We start from the raw sequence: 23,441 nt of genomic DNA on the forward strand, positions 1-23,441 counted from the left end.
TAAATAATTTAAAAAATAAAAATAAAAATAAAAAATTGCATTGGATATATTTAAAAAAAGTAGTGTGTGATTTATTTTATTTTTATTTTTATTTTTAATTGTTTTTAAAAATTAATTTTTTTTAAATTATCCTTTAAAGTTTGAATATTTTTTTTTAAAAAAATTGTAATTCTTAATTGTTGTGATAAATTTAAATTTAAAAAGGTGAAGTAATAATTTAAAATGTTGTGGGTTTTGATGGTCTTTAATTCTTTGAAAATGTTGGCATTAGGTTTTTTTTATTTTTATTTTTATTTTTTCATTTTTTTTTATTTTTATTTTTTTTTTTTTTAATTTTTTTTTTTTTAAATTTTTTTTTTTTTTTTTTGATTGTTTTACCCCCACACACATATAAAAAAAAACATAATGTCAAACGAAACATTCGAACAAAACGAACCAAAACCAACTAAAGTTGAAGAATTACAACCAGGTGATGTAGAAGCTGTTGAAGATTCAACTCCAGTTAGAGAAATTACTCAAACTGATCATATTAATAAAGCAATGTTACGTAAGTACTTACTTTATTTATTAACCCTTTTTTTTTTATTTTTAAAATTTTAAATAGAGATATAGTAAAAGATGTTGTTTAAATAAAACTGAAACTATACAATCTTATTAAAAATAAAAATAAAAATAAAAATTAAAAAAAGAGGTTATTAATATTTTAATTTTTAAAAAAAAAAAAAAAAAAATTGATTACCTTTTATAGAAATGTTTAAAAGTAGAATTGAAACAGGTGGTTTCCAATTCCAAGTTCATGGTGATGATGAAAGTGCAATGGATGATGAGTTCATTGATGATGATGATGATCAACAAGTAGTTGAACCAGTCACTGATAATTAAAATAAATTATCCCCATAAAAAAAAAAAAAAAAAAAAAAAAAAAATTAATTATTAATAATAATAATAATAATAATAATAGTTAATAATAATAATAATAATAATAATAATAATAATAATAATAATAATAATAATAATAATAATAATAATAATAATAATAATAATAATAATAATAATAATAATAATAATAATAATAATAATAGTTAATAATAATAATAATAATAATAATAATAATAATAATAATAATAATAATAATAATAATAATAATAATTAAATGCAATATTAACAAAGATTTAGTACCAATATTATAAACAGAGAAATTGTAAAAGATGAAGTTATAATTGTAAAAAATAATTGTATAATTAATTTAAAGATTAAATATCTATGTAATAAAATAAAAAAAAAAAAAAAAAATAAAAAAAAAACAATTCGCGATTTAAAATATAATAATTAAAATATTTACCCTTTCATCAGAAATAACAGGAAAATTTTTTTTGTTTTGTTTTTTTTATTTTTTTATTTTTAATTTTTTTTTTTTTTTTTATTTTTTTTTTTGAATCTAATTTTAGATTTTGATATATAAATGGTTTTAATAAAAAATACCCACTCAGTTTTGGTGTGGGTTTAACACACACACTTTCAAAATATTGTGTGCACACACCCTATATATATTTAATTTTTTTTTTTTTTTTTTTTTTTTTTTTATTATTTTTTTCTATTATTTTAATATTTAATTTTTTTTTTTTTTATTTTTTTAATGTGCATTATTATTCTATTGTGATTAAAAAATTAATAATAGTTCTTAAATAGTTTTTAAAATATTAATACAAATATTAAATAAATAGAAAAAAAAAAAAACCATCTTTATATATAAATATTTTTTTTTTAAAAAATAAAAAATAAAAATAAAATAAAAATATAAATTATTATTAATTAAAGAAATATAAAAATGATCAAAATAAATAAACCTAGTTTTTTAATTATTTTTTTAATAGTATTTTCAATTGTAGGTATAAAAAAATTTTTTTTTTTTTTTTTTTTTTTTTTTAATCTACCCAAAAATAATATTAACCAGAATTAAAAAAAAAATAAAAAAAAGATAAATTTTAAAGATATAGTAGTAAAAGCAGATGATACAACAACACCAGCACCAACAACAACAACAACACAACCAACATCAACACCAACTCAAAATTTAACAGTAAAATATAGTTTTGAAATTTCACAATTAAGTCAAGATGATAAATATTATAATGCAACATTACAAGGATGGATAGATAGTGATGGTAATATATTTCATTATTCAAGTTGTATAGATAATGTTGAAAAGAAATGCCCAATGGCATCATACAGAGATAACATTTCAAGAATTCATTATGTTGAATATTGTGTTCCAATTGATTATGATTGTTGTGGTTGTAACACTGTTGGTCAACCAGTTTATATTAAAGGTGAAAAGAATACAGTTCTTACAAAAGTTGGAAGTTGTTTTGGTTGTCCTTCAGATTCAGTATGTACCACTAGAAACGGTGCTGGTTTACGTTATTTCTGTGGCAGAAAACCAACTTCAAATTCTAATAAATTAAATTCACCACCAATAACTTTACTAACTTTTATAATAATTTCAATTTTAATTATATTAATATAATTTAATTAATATTTTTTTAAAAAAAAAATTAATAATAATATATTTTAATATATATATATATATTTAACACAAAAAAAAAAAAAAAAAAAAAATTAATAATAATAATAATTAAAAATTAAAAAAATTAAAAATAAATAAAAAATATATTAATTTAATTTGTAATATTAAAATAATAAAATACATTTGTGTAATTGTATAACACACCCACTTTTTTTTATTATTCACCACAACATTTTCTAATTCTACAAAAATTTCATACATTCAAATAAATTTGATACAGATTTATTAATTCCATTTTTTTTTTTTTTTTTTTCAAATTAATTATTTATTTACTTAATTATATATATTTATATTTATATAAATAATTAATTAAAATAATAATAATGTTTAAAATTTTAATTTTATTAAATTTATTTTTTATAATTTTAATAAATTCTTGTAAAATTGATTCAGATTGTGGTAATTCACCATTTACACAATGTAAAATCAAAAGTTCAATTGTTGATGGAATTGGAAATGTTGATTATTTTCATTATAAAAATAATTTAGAGATTGATAAAGAAAATCAAAGAGTATTATTTACAATTAAATATGATGATGAAGAAATTGAACAAAGAATTGTTAGTATTCCAATAACTGGTGTGAGAGATCCAAAAAAGGATGTCATTAGTCTTGCAACACTATACCCAATGGGTAATAATAAAATTAAAGGGTTAATTAATTATATACCAAAATCAAAAAGTATGGTAATTGCAACCGTTAAAACTGGTGTTACTTTACATAGTAATGGTTTAGAGAAAGATACTTTTTACCTACCAAAATTATTAACTATAAATAATACCTACAGTTCATTTGGTTTCTCTGGTGAAAAATTTGTATTCAATGAAGAGGAAACCATTCAATATAGTTGTGTTTACGGTGGTGGTGTTTATAAATCTGATTTCGGTGATCCAAAATCATTTGAATCAAAAGAAAGATTATTTTTTGGAAATGATTTAAATGGTGGTTGTGCTGCTATAAAATTAGGTGAAAAACAATCAATTAAAAATAATAAAAATAATAAAAGTAATAAAAGTAATCAATTAATTTATATTTTATATGTTAAATATAAATTACAAGAAACTTATCATAAATCAATTCATATTGGAAATTTATCAAATATTCAAGCTGGTGGAGAAACTTTGGTTAAAAATTTACCAATACTTTATTCAGATGAAGTAAATGGTATTGGTCATTTTGAATATTCTGAAATTGATGAACAATTATTTTATTCAAATGGTAAAGGTATTTTCAATGTAGATTTATCAGTTAAAAAAAGAAATAGAATCCCAGTTCCAAAATTAATTTATAAATCAAATTCTGTATTCTCTTTTAAATATTTTAAAAATTTCATTTATTTATCAACCAATGATAAAATAATTAGAATTTCAACACTAAATAACTATAAATCAAACTATAAAACTTTAATTACTTTTAATAGTGATAAAAAACAATCAAAAGCAATTAGTACAATAATAGGTCATTGTGTATGTGCACCTGGTTTCACAAATAATGGTACAACTGATAAATGTAATTATTGTGATAAATCCACTCATATCATTAGCGATAATAAAAATACTAAAAGATGTATTCCTTTGAAATTAGATTCAAATCCAATTGTTTGCTTCCATTCTCAAGAATGTTCATTTGGTAAAACTTGTGTCTTTAATAAATTTTCAAAATATGGTCAATGTTTAAACAAACAAACAAGCAAACAAATACACAAACAAATAAATGAAATAAAATAAAATAAAAATTTTAAAATATATATATTAAGTCTTATTAATTTTTTTTTATTTTTTTTTTTACAATTGGGTGGGTTTTTTTATTTATTTATTACTTTTTTAAAAAGTATTTTTTTTTTTTTTTTTTTTTTTTTTTTTTGTATTAGGAATAATTATCGATACTTTATTGTTCTTTAAAACTTTTTTTCTTTCTTCTATCTTTTTTTTCATTTTTGATTAATTATAAATATTATGTATGTATATATATTATTTAATGGTGGTGGTGACCATGTTTTTGGACGAATCTAAGACCACAATAACCACATGGTTGAGGTTCTTTACCATCAAGATTAATATAAACCATTGGATGTCCTAATGGACCATTACCACCATCACAACCAACACTTGAACCTTCAATTTCAACTGGTCTAACTTTATTAATCATTTCTTCTGCTGGTTCAACTGGCTATATAAATATAAATATATGTATAGAGTTTTAGTATAATTTTATATTATTAATAATAGTTTTTAATAGTATATTATTATTATTATTATTATTATTATTATTATTATTATTATTATTATTATTATTATTATTATTATTATTATTATTATTATTATTATTATTATTATTATTATTATTATTATTATTATTATTATGAGTTTTCGCTATCTATGTTTAATATGTGTGTGTATGGTGAATATGTATGTATGCATGTATTAAACAATTTACAAAGTTTAATATAATATGAAATATAATAATATCATATTAAATATTACTATATTTGTGTATTCCTGTGTTTAATTATTTAAATTTTATTATTATATTTCTCTGTGCTAAAACTATAAATATATGTGAAATTGTATTCGTATGATAATTAAAGATTAAATCTCCAAAATGAAATTACTCCAACATACTCTAACATTAAAAGCATTGCTTGGTGGTGCTGAAAATCTAACTGCTGGTGCTGGTGATTTTAATGATTGACTGATTTTTTGTGTTAAATTTCTAAAGAATGACATTTTATATATAATGTTGTGTGTGGTATCTGCGTAAAAAAAAAAGAAAAGAAATATATCCAATAAAAAAAAAATTTATAAAAAAAAAAAAAAAAAAAAAATGAAAAATAAAAAAAAAAAAATGAAAAATAAAAAAAAAATAAAAATATGAAAATGAAATAATTCAAAACACACAATCCCTTTTTGTTGTTTTTCTGTTTAATCTCAATTACCATTATTTTCATTATTTAATTTTTTAAAATTATTACTTTTTTTTTTATTTAGAAAAAAACACACACTATGAAATTAAAAAAAGAAGATGTAATATGTAATTGGAAAATAAATGAAAATAAAAATATTTGTGATTATATAGTATTATTTATTAATGACCAAGATTCATTAACTATACCAAATGATCCAATTACTTTAACCAAACCAAAAGAGGAGGAAGAAGAATCAAACGATATTAATCGTGAACATACAGTTGTTGGATCATTATCAATAAAAATTACATTATCAAATACAAATCTAATGAAAATTAATAGTATTTATATTGAATCACAAAGTAGAGTTCAAGAATTTTCAATAAATGATCCTTTAGATTATATTGGTACTCAAAAATCTTATCTATTAGATGAACAAGATAATAATACTTTATATGCTTCCGAATTCGATCCAGGTAATATTCCACCAACTTCAATTCTATTAATTAAGGTAATAAATAATAATCAAAAAATATAATAATATTAAAAAATTAATTAATTAAATTATAATTTTTTATTTTTTTATTTATTTATTTAATTAGTTTTTATCATTATTGAATAAAACTACTACAATAATTTCAAAGATTATAATAGATTGTAGAATAGGACCACCTATAATTAAAAATATAAATGTACCACCACCTTTAATAAATCCTAATAATCCTAATAATAATAATAATAATAATTTAAAAAGTAATAATGATATGAATAGTTTAATGTCATTAATGTCAATGTTAAAAGTACCAAGTGGTGAAAATTTAAATTCAAATGTAATTCCACCACAGCACCCACCTCCTTTTTTTTTAAAACAATCGCCACCTTCTAAACCATTACAACAACAACAACAACAACAACAACAACAACAACAACAACAACAACAACAACAACAACAACAACAACAACAACAACAAGTAATTCAACAACAACAAATTCAATTACAAAAAGAAATTGAAGTTAATATTAAACATTCAATAATTGAAAGTGAAAATAGAATTATTGAATTAATGGAAAAAAGGTTTGATTCAATTTTTAATAGGATTGAAAGTTTAGAAAAGAAATTTGAAATTTTAAAAAATAACAACGATAAAGAATAAAAAATTAGAATCATTTATTTTTACTTTATTTTTTTAGTTTATTTTTAGTTTTTAGTTTATTTTTAGTTTTTCATTTTTTTTTTTTTTTTTTTTTTTTTTTAAACTTGATTAAAAAAAAAAAATATATATAAATAAATAAATAAAAATAATATATTTGTATATTTTAAAATAATAATAATAATAATAATTGATTTTTTTTTTTTTAAACATTTAAATTATTTAAAAATTGAATCTAAAATTTTTAAAATATTTTTAGATTGTAATTTAGTTTCAGCATTATTAAAAGTACCTTCTTCCAAAACATTATCATTTAATTTCTTTTTTTGATTTGCAGATTCATGAATATTGATATCAACAGTATTTTCAGCCAAGAGTTTATAGATGATAACCTCTCTTTCTTGACCAAGACGATGAGCACGATCTTCTGCTTGACGATCAACTTGAGGATTAAATGAGAGGTCATAAAAGATGACAACATTGGCACATGTTAAATTAATACCTAAACCACCAGAATTTGTTGAGAGTAAAAACACGGGTATAGTTTCTTTTGATGAGAAATGGTCAATGATAGATTGACGTTCATTAACTGGTGTTGAACCATCTAAACGAGTGAAATTATAACCAAAAATATCCAATACATCCTCTAATATATCCAAAACTCTTGTCATTTGTGAGAAAATTAATACCTTTGATTTATTAACGCCAATCTCTTTTGCAAGAATTTCTTTTAATTTTAAACATTTGGTAGAGGTTTCAATGAATTGTTCATCTGGTATCCAATATTTATCACCTAGATCTTCATGTTCACAAACTGTTTTAAATACATCATAATCAGAGTAAGTATCGAATAACTCTTTCAATGATGGTATATCATTCCTATAATCGGACCAATCCTTATCTTTGGTTGCTAAATGATTAACAATATCTTGAATTTGATTATCATTATAAAAGATATTCTTACAAAGTAATGGATGATTTGCAGCTTTTCTCAATTGCATTAAGATATTATTTAATACAAATTGACCTGAGCCATTTGATTTTAACTTAATTGATAATTCCATATCTTTTTCATCATTTGTTTTTGTTAAATCAATTAAACCATCATCATCACCACCATCATCAATTTCAATAATTTCATCCTTTTCTATTTTATTATTTTTATAAATACTTGAAGTTTTTCTTTTCTTTTTAATACTGCTATTACTACTATTAATTAATGATTGTTTTTCTTTTTCTTTTTCTTCTTTTTCTTTTTTTAAAAGTAATTCATTTCTTAATTTCCATTGAGATTTTGAACGTTCAATTATATTTTTATAGGTTTCATCTTGAAATTTTGGTAATTTACAAATTTCAACATGTTCAATCTTTGGTTTTAATTCTTTAGAGACTGTTGATTTTAAACGACGTAAAATGAATGGTGATAGGATTTTCTTCATTCTAGTGATAGCACTATCACAATCATCACCATTATATTCCAACAATTGGTTCAATAGATAATTATCCTTCTTTACTGAACCAAAGATATGTGGCATTAAGAAATTTAATAATGACCAAAGTTCATAGAGATTATTTTGTAATGGTGTACCTGTCAATAGTAGTCTATGATGTGCTCCGATTTTGAATATATTCTTATAACGTTTTGAATCTGAATTCTTTATATTTTGAGCTTCATCCAATATTAAAAAACTATAATCAAATCTCTTTAGGAAACCTCTATCATTATTTGCAAATAAAAGATTATAGGTTGTTAAGATCACATTGAAATCTTTACCAGGTCTCTTTTTCTTTAATTCATATCTAAGTTCTTCTCTCTCCCTAAGGTTACCATAGTATCTAACGATTGATAATGATGGACACCATGTTTGAAATTCTCTCTCCCAATTTGCTAAAATCGTTGCTGGTACCACCACTAAATGAGGTCCATTATCATTATATGCCTCTTTTATATGTGCTAATAATGATATGGTTTGAACCGTTTTACCTAAACCCATTTCATCCGCTAATATACCATTAATTTTCTCTTTATATAATACTGCCATCCAATTTAATCCAATTAATTGATAATTTCTCATTACCTTATTTATAATTTTTGGTTGTGCTACTAATTTATGACTAAATGTTGGACCATTATTATTATTTTTTTTATCTTTTTTATTATTTATTATTGTTGTTGTAGTTGTTGTTGAAGTTGTAGCGGCAGTGGTAGTAGTATTTATTGTTGAATCTTCTGCATTTGATAAAATTTCAAGCATTCTCTTTGAAAAACATTCACATGCATAAATTAATCTTTCAATAGTTGGTTCTGATTCAATTTCTTCTTCTTCTTCTTCTTCTCCTTCTTCTTGTTCAACTTGTTCAACTTGTTCAACTTGTTCAACTTGTTCAACTTGTTTTTCTTCTTCTTTTTCATCATCAATTTCAATTATTTGAGATTTTTCATCTTCAGTTTCACTATCATCTTCAATTATAATTTTCTTTGGTTTTGGTTTTGATTTTGGTTTAGTTGGTGTACTACTACCATCTAATGGATTCGATTTTCTCTTTTTGTTTACAAATAAAACTTCTTCTTCCTCTTCTTCTTCGTCATCTTCAGTGTCACTATCATCGACTTTCTTGGTTTCTTTCTTGAGTAATTTATCAACTTGACCTAAAATATCCTTTGTAATTTTATCATTTTCTACTTTTTTCTTTTTATCCTTAAACTCTTCTATTTCAATACCACAAAGATCATCTTCGCCATCTTCAATTGATGGTGTTGATGTTGATGAATCTATTTTTGGTGTTGTTGGTGTTGTTGTTGTTGTTGTAGTAGTTGTTGTTGGTAATGATTTTATTGAAGGAGATTTTGGTGATTTTGGTGTTGCAGTGGTAGTAGTGTCTGTTGTTGTTGTTGTTGTTGGTTTTGTTGGTGGTTGTTGTGTTGGTTTTGAAGATAAAGAAGATGAAACACTTGTAACTGTTGAAGGACCTGTATATAAAAACTTTGAAAAATAATCATTTTTAATTTCACCACCAAATGGTTTTTTAATTGATGCTAATCTTTGTGATGGTGGAGAGGTGATACCATTAGTACCATTAGTACCATTACCATTGGGTTGTCTTGATGAGAATGAGAATAATAATTTTGTATCAACATTTTTTTTATCATCTTTAGATGTACCATTATTTAATACATTTTTAGATGTCCAAGGTATAACTGATGGTTGTTTTAATAATTTCTCTGTTTCTTCCAATAGTTTACTACTTTCTTGTTCTTGTTGTTTTTGTTTTTTTTTTCTTTGTTCAACTGAAACATTTGGTAAGTTAAATTCATCTTCATCATCTTCTTCATCTTCCTCATCTTCATCCTCTTCATCCTCTTCAACTTTTTTACTTTGTTTTTTCTTTTTAATTGGTGATGATTTTTTATTATTTGAAGATGTAGATGATTTTTTATTATTTGATTTTAAAGATTGGGTTGATGATTGTTTTGTATTTGTTACTGTTGTTGTTTTTTTTGTATTATTATTGTTGTTGTTTACTACTCTCTTTTTTCTTCTTTTTTCACTATCTGAATAATCTGAATTATTGTCACTTGAATAATCTGAAGCATCTGACTCGTAATTATCGGAATTCTCTGATTCAGAGACATAATTTACATCAACCATTGAAAATCTTCTTCTCTTGGTTTGTGATGCATCTACTTCTTCATTCATTTTTTTTTTTTTTGGTTCTCTTTTTATTTTTTTAATATATAATATGTTTTTTTTTTTATGACCCCTACTTTTAATTTTTTTTTTTTTTTTTTTTTTTTTTTTTTTTTTTTGGAACTATTTATTGGAAATTTGAAAATTAAAAAAAAAAAAAAAAAAATAATAATAATGTATTAAAAAATATAAGAATATATAAAAATTTAATATTAAATTAAATAATAATATAATTATTAAAAAGTTAAAATTGGAAAAAAAATAAATGGTGTTTTTAAAAAGAATAATTGAATGAGGGGAAAAAGTAAAAAGTTTGGAGGCAAATATTCCTGAAATGAAAAAAAAAAAAAAAAAAAATAAAAATATAAAAAAAAAAAAAAAACCGAAAAAAAAATTAACTCGTTTTACCGCCCTTTTTTTTTAAAAAATATTTTTAAAAAAAACAATCTCAAAAAGTAAAAAATAAAAAATAAATAAAAATCTAATCTCTCAGATTTTTTTATATCATTTTGAATTTATTTATTTTTGGCAATAATCCAAATAAGTAAGAACTATTTTTTTAATTGAATAAAAAAAAATAAAAAATAAAAATAAAAAATAAAAAATAAAAAAAATAAAATAAAAAAAATAAAATAAGAAAAAAAAAAAGAAAAAAACTATCGATAAATTTCCTTTGGTGATCTTTTTTTTTTTTCTTCTTCAAAAATTTTTTTTTTTTTTTTTTTTTTTTTGATTCAAACTTTTTGTTTTTTTTTTTTTTTGTTCGTCTTTTTTTTTTTTTTTATTCATTTTTTTTGGAAGTTCTCTCTATCTTTTTTTTTTTTTTTGTTTATTTTATTTTATTTTTTTTTTGGGGAAGTAATGGATGAAGTAATGGATAAAGTAATAGATGAAGTAAAGGATAAAGTAATGGGTAAAGTAATCCCTATTATTAGAACCCTCAATCGTAATGGAGTATTAGAAGTTGATAATTTTGAAGATGAAATGGAGGTTACAGAGAAATTAAATTTAATTTTTAAAATATGGAGAAAAGAAAAACTAAAGACTTCAATCAAACAAGAGGGAATCGTAGTTAATTTGATTAAATTTACAAAAACACTTTTACCAAATACACATATGAATATTTATTTACTATTATCAAGAATATCAAATGAACATATACCATATCATCAAAATGAAACTAAAGAAATCATTTCATATTTCAATTCATTAACATCAGTAACTTTCATTGATTTCTATATATTATTCAATTTAATTAAATATCCATCCTTTAAAGAATCTGTAAGTATAATACATATATTTATATATTTAATTATACTAATTCTAATTTTTATAGGCTATTTATTTTTTATCAAAATATATAAAAGAATTTTATTTAACAACTGATGAAAATGATAATATACATATAAATAGCACAATAGTAAATATGATATATGCATCATATGGCATTGAAATGGTTTTTTTAAGGAGAATATGTCTCAAACAAGTTGATCAAGATGATAAATTATTTAAAGAGAAATTCATGGAATTATTATTCAATACTATCAGTCTATACGATAATTTAATAATTCATAAAGATAGAAAAAGAAATGATAAAATCAATAAAAATCATATTTATTTCGATCAAGAATTTCAAACTGAAACTGGTTATGATCAAAATGAATTAAATAATTATTTCACTGAATTATTTAAAAATATTTTTCATATAGTATGTATAAATAGTAATAATAATAGTAATATTAATAGTGTATATATTAATTTTAAAATAAATTTTTATTATTAGATTTATAAAGAACTAATAGATTGTTATGGTTGGATAGTATTTGCAATTAAAAGTTATTTTGATATTTTCTTTGATTCTAATAATGATTCAATCATTCATAATCTCTTTTCAAAGAGTTTAATTCATATTTTAAATGATTCATTAATTAATTATCATGATCATTTAAATTGTTTCCAATAAATATATTTTAAATTTTAATAATGATAAAACAATTATTAATCAATTAAATGATAGAATTGCAAGCACAGTTAATCAAATGTATGTATAAATAATTAAATTTTAATATATATATATACATATTAACATTTATTATTTATTATTTATTATTAAAAATAATAGGATTCAAAAATTATTAACAAAACAAATTGAAATGCCAGAAAAGAATAATAATGAATTTGGATTTTTTGAAGAAGAAAATATTAAAATTTTATCATTAATTGTAAAGAATTTTTTAATTATAGATTCAATATTTAATAGAGTAGATCAAACTTTAATAAATAATTTAATATCAAATACAAAGTATTTTGGTATTGGTTCTTTATTTTATTTAGAATTAGTAGCACAATTTGATACAATTAATAAATTTACAGATTTTAGTAATATAATTCTATCAGAATCAAATCAAAATAAAATTTTATCACAAATTGATAGAATAATTCAAATATCAGTTTTAAAACCTTCATTTCATTCTGAATTCATTTTAAAAAGATTTCATTTAATTTTAACTAAACAACGACAAATACAACAAGCAAATAATAATAATGAAAATAATAATAATAATGAAAATAATAAATTAGCAAAATTAAAAGTTTATGATTTATTATTAAATCCAATTAAAACAAAATTAAATGATTGTTTAGTTATGGATTCAGTTAAAGTAACAGAAAAAGATACACCATTAGAAAGATATAATAAATTAAATAATTTAGATCTTAGATTTGATTTTAAAAGAATAATTAAATCAATTGATTTATCAACTGAACCAATTCAATATCTTTTAATCATTTTAAATATGATTTCAACTGATAAAAATAATAACAATAATAATAATAAATCATTATCAGACTCAATTATTAGAGAAATTTCAAATTTAGAATCATTAACAAATAAAATCACTGAATTATTAAATGAGAATGATACAAATTCAAATTCAACTGCAATAATAACAAAAACAACAACAAAAACAACAAAAACAAAAACAACAAAAACAAAAGATAATAATATTATTGAAAAAGTTATTCATTCAATATTATTACCATTTTATAATTATTTAATTAATTCAAATTTAATTAAAGATTTTAATAATTCTATTGATTTATTATTTTGTTATACAAGTCTTTGTGAAATATTTAATTGTAAAAAATTATTATCACAAGATGATAATAAAAGAAGATATAAATTAGATTTAAATTTAATATCACCAAATTTATCAACAATTATTGAAATTATAAATCGATTTATTAATTCGTACAATTTATATAAAGAAAAAGAAAAACCTTTAGAAAATATATCAACTATACCAAGTTTATCAATTTTATCATTCTCTTTAGAATCATTATTATTAAATTTTGATTCATTGATAATTAATAAAAAAGAATTTATGACAAAAACATCAACAACTACAGAATTAACAACTACAACAACAGAGATAGAAACAAAAATTAAAATTGAAAATGAAATTATTGAATTATTTAATAATTTAATTTGTTTATATCATTTAATATCAGATGATAAAGATTCAGAATTTAATTATAAAAATATAATGAAATTTAATTTTACTAGTACTCGTCATAATGAATTATTGAAATCAAATCATAAATTAATTAAATCAATATTTGCAAATTTCAATTTCAATGAAAAGAATTCATATGAAAATTATAGTAACCCAATTGTAACACAAAAGATCATTTTAAATTTAATTGAAAAGTTTTTATCATCAATGGAGCCAAATAATAATCCATTAGTTGAATTAATTGGTATCATTCCAAATTCAAATTCAATTAATGAATTTATCGATCATTCAAATTCTCAAACATTCATTTGTATATTAACTAATTATTTTAATAATAGAATTTTAAATTATTATAATATAACTGAACCAAAAACAGAACCAAAACCAGTGACAGTTACTCCAACAACACCATCACCAACAACACCATCAACAACAAAAACAAAAACAAAAACAAAAACAAAAACAAAAACAAAAACAAAAACAAAAACACCAATAACAATATCAAATTTAAAGAGAAAAGAATTAACAAATTTAAATTTACATTATATTAAAATCATATCATTAATAATTAGATCCTGTGCAGATGTTGATAGATCAGCTATGGATTTCTCTCAAATGATTGATAATTTTATTAAAGTATTTAATGAGAAATCTTTAATTATTAATGATAGAAATTTAATTTTAGAAACATTTTCAATAATTTCAATTATCAAATCATGTAAACCAACTGATGAATTACATCCAATTAATGAAAAATTACTTTTACTTTCAATTGATTTATTATTTAATTCACAAATAATAACTGAATTTGAAAATTATAATAATCTTTTATTAATTGAATCTGGTGGTGGTAATAATAATAATAATAATAATAATAATAATAATAATAATAATAATAATAATAATAATAATAATAATAATAATAATAATAATAATAATAATAATAATAATAATAATAATAATAATAATAATAATGATAATGATAATAATAATAATATTAAATTATCACAACATTTAATTAAACCAATTTCAAAATTTATTGAAACATTTTTACCAAGAGAAATTAAAAGTGAATTAATGTTTACTCAAATTATAAAATTAAGTAAAATCATTTATTTAGGTGGTATGAATTTTGATTTTATTGAAAAGTATTTAGATTTATTATTATCGCAATTTGGATTATTATTAAATTGGATTTTTGTAAATGATTATTCACCAATATTAATGAAATTGGTAAATAAAAGGTTCAGTGGTGATAAGGGAATTGGAAATTTTAATGATTTTTATAATCAACATTTTGAAATAATTAAAGAGAATCTATCTGAATACAGGTCAATGATTTTCACTCCTACATCAATACCATCGATTGGTGATAGAGATAATGATGATTTGGTTCATGCTTTATGTCAAACATTTTACATTGTTAAACAATTATTAGATAGTGTTAATAATAATAATAGTCAATCTGAATCACTACATTATTTTAGACAATCTATATTTTTATTTTGTTTTCTTTATTTAATTTTATTAGATCCAACTATAATTGAAACTACTCGATCAATTGCTTTAATACAATATAATGAATCATTTATTAAAAAAGAGAAAGAAGAAGAAGAAAAATTACTTAAAAGAAATATTAAACCATTTATAGTTTTTAAACCACTTCAAAAAGATATTGTTGTTAAAAGAGTTCAAAAGAAGTTAAAAAATAATAATAATAATAATAGTAAAATCTTGAAAAATAAGAAAAAAAGAAAAGATAAAGTTTTTGGAAATTTATTAAAAAGTGCAAATAATTATATTAATGCTGAAATTAGACGTCAAAGACTTTTAGGTATTAAATCAAATGATCCATATGATGATTTAGAGAATTTCATTGATTGTGATCCTAATGTAAATTATTATAACCAAAAATATTAAAAAATAATAAAAAAAAATTAAACAATAAAGGTTAAATAAAAATTTAAAATAACAAAAAACAAACCCTCCCCCTCTTTCTCATTCTTTCATTGCACGAAACTACCTTTTTTTTTTTTTTTTTTTATTTTAAAAAAAACAAAAATAAATTTAAAAATAAAAAAAAATAAAAAAAATATCTCGTTTACCTCAAAGAAACAATTGAATCGAAATTTCCTTTTTTTTTTTTTTTTTTTTTTTTTTTTTTTTTTTTATTTTTAAAATTATTTTTATTTTTTTTTTTTTTTTATTTTTTATTTTTTTATTTTTTAATTTTTTTTCATAATCACATAAAAATGTCATATCCAGAAAACGTAAATTATCGACTGATCATTTTTAAGTTTAAACCAACAAAAAAAAATAAAATTATGATTAATTAATTTTTTTTTAATTTTTTTTTTTCTTAAAATAATAATAATAATTAAAATAAAAATACTTTTTTTTTTTTTTTTTTTTTTTTTTTTTTAAAACCTAAAAAAAATAATAATAATAATCATAATAATTATAATAATAATCAATAAATTTTAGGTAGTAGTTTTAAAATCAAATCATCAATTAAAAGGATTATTTACAATCATTAGAAATCGTGAAACTAAAAGAGAAGATTTCATTTTCTATTCAGATAGAATCATTCGTCTTTTAATTGAAGAAGGTTTATATTGTTTACCATTCCATGAAACTACCATAACTACACCAACTGGTTGTGAATATCAAGGTGTTACTTTTGCAAGTAAAATCTGTGGTGTCAGTATCGTAAGAGCTGGTGAATCAATGGAAGCTGGTTTACGTGCAGTTTGTAAACATATTAAAATTGGTAAAATTTTAATTCAAAGAGATGAAGAAACTGCTTTACCAAAAGTATGTATCTATCACATGATATCATTATTATTTAATCATCAATTATAATAATAATAATAATAATAATAATAATAATAATAATAATAATAATAATAATAATAATAATAATAATAATAATAATAATAATAATAATAATAATAATAATAATAATAATAATAATAATAATAATAATAATAATAATACAATATTTATTTTCAAATTATTATAGTTATTATATGCAAAATTACCACACGATATTGCAAATAGACAAGTATTATTATTAGATCCAATGTTGGCAACTGGTGGTACAGTAACTCAAGCTGTTGAAGTTTTATTAGAAAGAGGTGTAAAAGAAGAGAATATTGTATTTATTAATTTAGTTGCATCACCAGAAGGTATTAAAGTTTTCACTGATAAATATCCAAGAGTAAAGGTTGTCACTGGAGAAATTGATTCACATTTAAATGAAAAGAAATACATTATTCCAGGTTTAGGTGATTTTGGAAATCTTTATTTTGGTACTGAAGATTAATTAAAATTTTTAATCTTATTTTTTAACTTGCTGATAGTAATTCCTATTTTAACTCAAAGCATTAAATTAATTAATTTGGTTTCCAGCGTACTCAAATAAAAAAAAGTAACACACACACTAACAAAAATGAATAATAATAAGGATTATTAAATTTTGATTATTTTATTTTTATTTTATTTTTTTTATTTTTATTATTTTTTTGGAGTTTTGTCTTGTTTTGTCTTATTTTCATTTTTATTTTTGTTTTTATTTTTATTTTTATTTTTAAAGGTTTTCCTTTGTTTCTTAATAGATTCAATTTCAAAAGAAATTTGAAAAAAATCAAAAAAAATCCAAAAAAAATCCAAATATTACTAAATAAATATTCCAAATATTCTAGAATGTGTTTTATTTAAATCTAATAGGTATGTGTTTCAAAAAAATATCTTTACTTGAAAAAAAAAAAAAATAAAAAATAAAAAATAAAATAAAATAAAATAAAATTTTAATTAATTTAAATTTTTTTTTTTTTTTTTAATTTTTTTTAAAATTCCAAAAAGAGTGGGTGTGAACATAATGAACAAAAATTATTTTTTTTTAATTTTTTTTTTCATTATTTCAATTTATTTTTTATTTTTCAATAACTCTGAACAACAACAAATAAATAATAAAATGTCCAAAACTGCAGTTTGTGTAATTAAAGGTGAAAAAGTTAACGGTGTTGTTAAATTCACTCAAGAAAATAAAGACTCACCAGTCACTGTTAATTATGATATCACTGGTTTAGAAAAAGGTAATTACATTTTTTTTACGTAAAGATTTAAAAATAAAAATAAAAGAATAAAAATAAAAAAATAAAATAAAATAAATAAATAAATAAATAAAAATAAATAAAAAAAAAAAAAAAAAAAAAAAAAAAAAAAAGGTTTGAATAAATTATTAACAAATTTTTTAATTTATTGTTATTATTATTCTTATATAGGTGAACACGGTTTCCACGTTCATGCTTTTGGTGATACAACCAATGGTTGTGTTAGTGCTGGTCCACATTTTAACCCATTTGGTAAAAATCATGGTGCTCCATCAGATGAAGATCGTCATGTTGGTGATTTAGGTAACATTGTTGCCGATGGTGAGTCAAATACCAAAGGTACCATCAGTGATAAAATTATCTCCCTCTTTGGTGAACACACAATCGTTGGTAGAACTATGGTTGTCCATGCTGATCAAGATGATTTAGGTAAAGGTGGTAAACCAGATTCCTTAACTACTGGTGCTGCTGGTGCTCGTCTTGGTACGTATTAAAATTTTTTTTTTTTTTTTTTTTTTTTTTTATTTTCTTTAAAACAAAAAGTAACTGATTTATACTAATATTTATATATATATTTTTTTTTATATGAATAAAAAAATTATAGGTTGTGGTGTCATTGGTGTCTCTCAATAAATTTCAAACTAAAATAAAACCCTGTTAAATATAAAAGAAGCACCCCCTTTTTATTATTATTATTTTTTAATTTTTTTTTTTCTTCTACTTTATTTTTATTTTTTTATTTTCAACCTTTCCCTCTTCTCACTTCCTCCTTCTATTTATCTTTTTTACCTCTTCTCACTTCTTCATTTCCTCTTCTCAAGGTATGAATGCTTTGAAGAAAAAAAAAAAAAAAAAAAAAAAAAAAAAAAAAAAGAAGTGAGAAATGAGAAATCTTGAAAATTATTTATTTTCAAATAAATCATTTGTAAACAAACAAAACAAACAAAACAAAGAGAAATCAGATTAGGTTTTTTTTTTTTATTATTACCGAACTATCAGTTTTTTTTTTTTATTATTATCAAACTATCAGTTTTTTTTATTTATTTTTAGAATTCACAAAAAGAAGGTTATAAAAATAGAAGTATGTTTTTTTTTATTTTACAAATCTCAAATTAAGTTACAGGTTTTTGTTTTATTAGTTTCAAATAATAAAATAATAAAAAATAAAAAAAAGTAAAAAATTAATAATATGAAGAATTTAATAAAAAAAAAGATAGGAAAAAAAAAAAAAAGTATAAATGGCTACAAAATAATAATTTATAATCATTAATAATACAAAAAAGTTATTAGTTTATTGAAAATGTACAAATATATTTCATTTATTTCATTAACTATTTTAATAGTATCAGTTAATTTATTTATCAGACCTGTAGAATCATCATCATCATCTTCGTCAACATCATCAAGATCACCATCAGTTGTTTTTAAATCATATATTAATGATCATATTAGTAATAATGAAAGATATACATCAATAATAAATCACATTGAATCCAAAGGTCATATTATTGAACAACTTCACCCATATTCTTCATTACCATCATCACCATCAAATGATATTCACTATGCTACAATTGGAAGTGATAAATTATTATCAAATTTACCACTATTAAAAGATCATATTATTAATAAAATTCCATTAATATTTTTGTATGTATTAAATTTAAATAATAATAATAATAATAATAATAATAATAATAATAATAATAATTTATAATATATTAATAAATTTCTCTTTTTTTTATTTTTTTTTTATAATCTAATTTCAATAGAGATGTTAACAATAATGAGAATAAAAAGGAATTTTGTGAAATGGTAAATAATGTTTGTACTATGGATAATGATCATCATAATATATTAGCATACATTCCAACTACTAAGAATGGTTTAGAATATCATAAAGTATTTAATTGGATTAATGAAACAAATAGCAATATTGATTCCCAAAGTAGTGATATTGGTAGTGGTAGTAGTAGCAGAAGTTATGTAGCAACAATTATTAATAGTACAATTGAATTTGGTGAAAATGAAAATATTGAAACAAATGAAAATCATAATTTTAATAATCAATTTAAACCAATTACAAATTTATTATTATCAAAATTAATGGTTAATAAAGATGAAAGCAATAATGATGATAATGGTTATGTTAATCTTAATGAAAATAATAGTCCATCATCATCATTAATACCACCAACAAATTCATCAATTCCATTTAAATATTTTGAAAGTACATTTGCAAATTCATTCATTGCTTATATTAATCCAAGTTTAACATCAAAAGTCACTCAACAAACATTTAGTTACTCAGTTACAAATCATATTTATCTCTATAAAGATGAACCAAATAATTGTATCTATTCAATCATTTATCAAAATAGTTTTATTTTACCAGATACTCATTTAGGTGTTAACGATCCCTCAAAGGCAATTGGTAGTTTCATTACTTCATTTGGTACTTCAAATAAACCAACAATTGGTGGTGAGCAATCATCACCATCATCATCATCATCTCCATTAAATAGTAATTTATTTAACCTAGAAGCTACTTCACCACATACAATCGATCAAACTCATACAGTTACAAATGAAGTTACAACTGATATTTCAATTGGTATTAATTTAGATGTTAATCCAGAAGGTCCAGGTGGTGGTGTATCATTTGGTGAAAGTTGGTCATCAAGTTCAAGTGAAACTCAAACTATTTCTGATTATGGAATTGAAGAAAAGTCAAATCCTGTAACAATGGAAAGTGCTTGGGTATATCATCAACAAATGCCATTCGATGTTTATTATTTGGGTTTTAATAATTTTGGTGAATGGTATAAAAGTGCTTTCACTACAAATGGTCATGTTGCTCAACCACCACCATTATCAACTAGTACTTTACAAACTTCAACCTCTTGGAAATGGAGATTAGATAACTCTTTAATCGATAAATCAAATAATCAATTAATTGTAAACATTGATCTAACTTTAGATTTATCTTATTGTCTTGTTTCATGTCCTGGTTTTTATGATCATCATCATAAATTATTTTATTGTCATTCAACATTTTCAAATTTTCAAACATTTGATTTTAATGCATTTAAGTAAAAATTATATATCTCTATATATATCTATATATATATAATAAATAAATAAATAAATAATAAAAATATATAAAAATCATTTTTTTTTCTATGAACTTTTTTTTTTTTTTTTTTTTTATTAAAAAGTGTTTGAAAAAATCTATTTTGATAGTTTTTTAGATATTTTTTTATTGGTTTTTTTTTTTTAAACATTTTGTAAAGATAAACATTAATTGGCTATTTTTATTTTGAAATTTAACCAATTAAAAAAATTCTTTTATTATAATCATAATTTCCCATTTTTTCAAACCAAAAAAAAAAAAAAAAAATTTTAAAAATAAAATAAAAATTGATAACCAAGAAAAAAAAAAAAAATGGATAAACACTAATTCTCTAAAATATAAAAAAAAAAAAAAAAAGAAAAATTAAATTATTAAAAAAAAAAAAAGTATTTTAAGAAAATTTTCTTTATTTACAAAATAAAAAAAAAAACCATTATTTTATTAAAAAAAAAAAAAAAATGTACAACAATAAATTATTTCTTACATTTTTTATATTTACACTATTTTTTATTGGAATTTATTCAATTTCTATTCAAATTAAAAATGAATTGGAATTTAAAAAAGAAAAAACATTAATTTTCAAATCATATTCAAAAGATCATCTAAATCAAGATAATCAAACAAATGAAAAATATCAATCAATAATTAATCACATTGAAGAAAATGGTCATATTGTCAAAGTTTTTGATGAAAATGATAATCCAGAAATCCAAGAATTTGAAAATGATTTTATTTTAATTGGAAGTAATAACTTAATTAATAATTTATCATTATTAAAAAAATATATTGAAAAAAGACAACCAATAATTTTTTTGTATGTTAAATAATATATATAAAATAAAATCAAATTAATTATTAATTTTTTAATATATTTTTTTTTTTTTTTTTTTTTTTTTTAAAAATTATTCTAGAAATGTTAATGAAAATGATAAAAAAGAATTTTGTAATTTAGTTAAAAATGTTTGTATATTAAAAGGTGAACATATTATTTTAGGATATATTCCAAAGAGTATGAATTCATTAAAATATCATAGTGTATTCAATTGGATGAATGGTGATAATAATATGGAAGAAACTAAAGTTGTATCAGTTGGATATGATGAAAAATTAAAATCTGTTTTTTCAACAAATAAAACTGTGGAAACTATTGTTGGTGATTTTGATAGTGATTATAAATCAATGACAAATTCATTATTATTACAACTTGTTGGAGAAGTTAGTGGTCCAACTCCATCATTAGTTCCACCAAATAATGATACATTACCATTTGCTTACTTTGAAAACACATATCCAGTATCATTTCAAGGGGCTATTTATCCAGCTGTTGCTTCTAAAGTTGCTCAACAAACTTATAGTTTATCACTTACAAATCATATTTATCTCTATAAAGATATACCAAATAATTTAATTTATGCAGTTGTTTACCAAGATGGTTATTTGTTACCAGGTGGTCAATTGGGTATTAATAATCCAAAAGTTGCCATTGGCAGCTTTACAACATCATTCGGTATTACCAATACATTATCATTTAGTGATGGTCAAACACCAGATGGCGATTCATTCAACCTTGAAGCAAGTTCACCACAAACTGTTGACCAAACTCATACAATCACAAATGAGGTTTCCACTGAAATGTCAATTGGTGTTAGTTTTGATGTTAATCCAGATGGTGGTGGTGGTGGCGCATCATTCCAAGAGACTTGGTCAAGTTCATCAAGTGAAACTAATACCATCACTGATTATGGTGTTAATGAAATGTCAAATCCTGTAACAATGGAAAGTTCTTGGATGTATCATCAACAATTACCATTTGATGTTTATACTTGGGGTTATTTAAATTTTGGTGATTGGTATCAATCTGCTTATAGTGGTAATTGTGAAGTTGCTCAACCACCACCATTATCGACTAGTACTTTACAAACCTCAACTTCTTGGAAATGGAAGTTTGATACTTCATTAATTGATGAAAATGGTAATTTAAATGTTGATTTAACAACTGCTTTTACTTTAAGTTATTCAATGATTGGTTGTCCAGGATTTTATACAAGTCATCATAAATTATTTTATTGTGAAACTGGTGGTAGTGCTAATCAAGCATATGATTTTAATGGCTTTTAAGCAAAAAATAATAAAAAAAAATTATTACTTTAATTTTTTATTTTCAAAAGTAATGGTCATTTTAAAAAAACAGTGTTTTTTTTTTTTTTTTTTTTTTTTTTTGTAAAAATTTGAAAATAAAAAAAAAAAAAAAAAAAATTGAAATAACTTCAACAAACAGATATAAATAAAAAAAAAATAAAAATGAAAAAAAATAAAAAATACTCATGTTTAAAAAAAAAGAATAAT

At 20.6% G+C, this 23,441-nt stretch overlaps 13 protein-coding genes across 13 annotated transcripts; 11 read left to right on the forward strand and 2 right to left on the reverse strand.

The window, feature by feature from the left end:
• Positions 1–405: 405 nt before the first annotated feature.
• On the forward strand, positions 406–612 carry DDB_G0268274 (hypothetical protein; the record flags this gene model as incomplete). The annotated part of the gene is made up of 2 exons (XM_642027.1): positions 406–547; positions 605–612. 2 exons carry the CDS (start codon positions 406–408, stop codon positions 610–612), a joined length of 150 nt encoding a protein of 49 aa, XP_647119.1.
• A 138-nt stretch (positions 613–750) lies between these two features.
• DDB_G0268276 (hypothetical protein) lies at positions 751–882 on the forward strand (the record flags this gene model as incomplete). The annotated part of the gene is made up of 1 exon (XM_642028.1): positions 751–882. The coding sequence occupies one exon, from the start codon at positions 751–753 to the stop codon at positions 880–882; it is 132 nt and encodes a 43-aa protein (XP_647120.1).
• Positions 883–1,828: 946 nt separating this feature from the next.
• Positions 1,829–2,527, forward strand: DDB_G0268278 (hypothetical protein; the record flags this gene model as incomplete). The annotated part of the gene is made up of 2 exons (XM_642029.1): positions 1,829–1,885; positions 1,979–2,527. The coding sequence occupies 2 exons, from the start codon at positions 1,829–1,831 to the stop codon at positions 2,525–2,527; spliced, it is 606 nt and encodes a 201-aa protein (XP_647121.1).
• Positions 2,528–2,910: 383 nt separating this feature from the next.
• On the forward strand, positions 2,911–4,314 carry DDB_G0267550 (hypothetical protein; the record flags this gene model as incomplete). Its single annotated transcript, XM_642030.1, has 1 exon — positions 2,911–4,314. The coding sequence occupies one exon, from the start codon at positions 2,911–2,913 to the stop codon at positions 4,312–4,314; it is 1,404 nt and encodes a 467-aa protein (XP_647122.1).
• A 247-nt stretch (positions 4,315–4,561) lies between these two features.
• On the reverse strand, positions 4,562–5,313 carry DDB_G0267552 (hypothetical protein; the record flags this gene model as incomplete). Its single annotated transcript, XM_642031.1, has 2 exons — positions 4,562–4,756; positions 5,209–5,313. The coding sequence occupies 2 exons, from the start codon at positions 5,311–5,313 to the stop codon at positions 4,562–4,564; spliced, it is 300 nt and encodes a 99-aa protein (XP_647123.1).
• Positions 5,314–5,589: 276 nt separating this feature from the next.
• Positions 5,590–6,646, forward strand: DDB_G0267554 (hypothetical protein; the record flags this gene model as incomplete). Its single annotated transcript, XM_642032.1, has 2 exons — positions 5,590–6,003; positions 6,095–6,646. The coding sequence occupies 2 exons, from the start codon at positions 5,590–5,592 to the stop codon at positions 6,644–6,646; spliced, it is 966 nt and encodes a 321-aa protein (XP_647124.1).
• Positions 6,647–6,861: 215 nt separating this feature from the next.
• On the reverse strand, positions 6,862–10,341 carry DDB_G0267556 (SNF2-related domain-containing protein; the record flags this gene model as incomplete). Its single annotated transcript, XM_642033.1, has 1 exon — positions 6,862–10,341. One exon carries the CDS (start codon positions 10,339–10,341, stop codon positions 6,862–6,864), a length of 3,480 nt encoding a protein of 1,159 aa, XP_647125.1.
• Positions 10,342–11,193: 852 nt separating this feature from the next.
• On the forward strand, positions 11,194–12,295 carry DDB_G0267558 (hypothetical protein; the record flags this gene model as incomplete). The annotated part of the gene is made up of 3 exons (XM_642034.1): positions 11,194–11,613; positions 11,669–12,079; positions 12,116–12,295. 3 exons carry the CDS (start codon positions 11,194–11,196, stop codon positions 12,293–12,295), a joined length of 1,011 nt encoding a protein of 336 aa, XP_647126.1.
• A 47-nt stretch (positions 12,296–12,342) lies between these two features.
• Positions 12,343–15,767, forward strand: DDB_G0268280 (hypothetical protein; the record flags this gene model as incomplete). Its single annotated transcript, XM_642035.1, has 2 exons — positions 12,343–12,377; positions 12,455–15,767. The coding sequence occupies 2 exons, from the start codon at positions 12,343–12,345 to the stop codon at positions 15,765–15,767; spliced, it is 3,348 nt and encodes a 1,115-aa protein (XP_647127.1).
• A 332-nt stretch (positions 15,768–16,099) lies between these two features.
• Positions 16,100–17,172, forward strand: uprt (uracil phosphoribosyltransferase; the record flags this gene model as incomplete). The annotated part of the gene is made up of 3 exons (XM_642036.1): positions 16,100–16,117; positions 16,332–16,661; positions 16,870–17,172. The coding sequence occupies 3 exons, from the start codon at positions 16,100–16,102 to the stop codon at positions 17,170–17,172; spliced, it is 651 nt and encodes a 216-aa protein (XP_647128.1).
• A 651-nt stretch (positions 17,173–17,823) lies between these two features.
• sodA (superoxide dismutase) lies at positions 17,824–18,595 on the forward strand (the record flags this gene model as incomplete). The annotated part of the gene is made up of 3 exons (XM_642037.1): positions 17,824–17,944; positions 18,134–18,445; positions 18,567–18,595. 3 exons carry the CDS (start codon positions 17,824–17,826, stop codon positions 18,593–18,595), a joined length of 462 nt encoding a protein of 153 aa, XP_647129.1.
• A 250-nt stretch (positions 18,596–18,845) lies between these two features.
• Positions 18,846–21,058, forward strand: DDB_G0267562 (hypothetical protein; the record flags this gene model as incomplete). The annotated part of the gene is made up of 4 exons (XM_642038.1): positions 18,846–18,887; positions 19,013–19,043; positions 19,306–19,612; positions 19,735–21,058. 4 exons carry the CDS (start codon positions 18,846–18,848, stop codon positions 21,056–21,058), a joined length of 1,704 nt encoding a protein of 567 aa, XP_647130.1.
• A 495-nt stretch (positions 21,059–21,553) lies between these two features.
• DDB_G0267564 (hypothetical protein) lies at positions 21,554–23,213 on the forward strand (the record flags this gene model as incomplete). The annotated part of the gene is made up of 2 exons (XM_642039.1): positions 21,554–21,909; positions 22,007–23,213. The coding sequence occupies 2 exons, from the start codon at positions 21,554–21,556 to the stop codon at positions 23,211–23,213; spliced, it is 1,563 nt and encodes a 520-aa protein (XP_647131.1).
• Positions 23,214–23,441: the final 228 nt, after the last annotated feature.

The sequence above is a fragment of the Dictyostelium discoideum genome (assembly GCF_000004695.1).
Source record: "Dictyostelium discoideum AX4 chromosome 1 chromosome, whole genome shotgun sequence".
Taxonomy (NCBI): Eukaryota; Evosea; class Eumycetozoa; order Dictyosteliales; family Dictyosteliaceae; genus Dictyostelium; species Dictyostelium discoideum.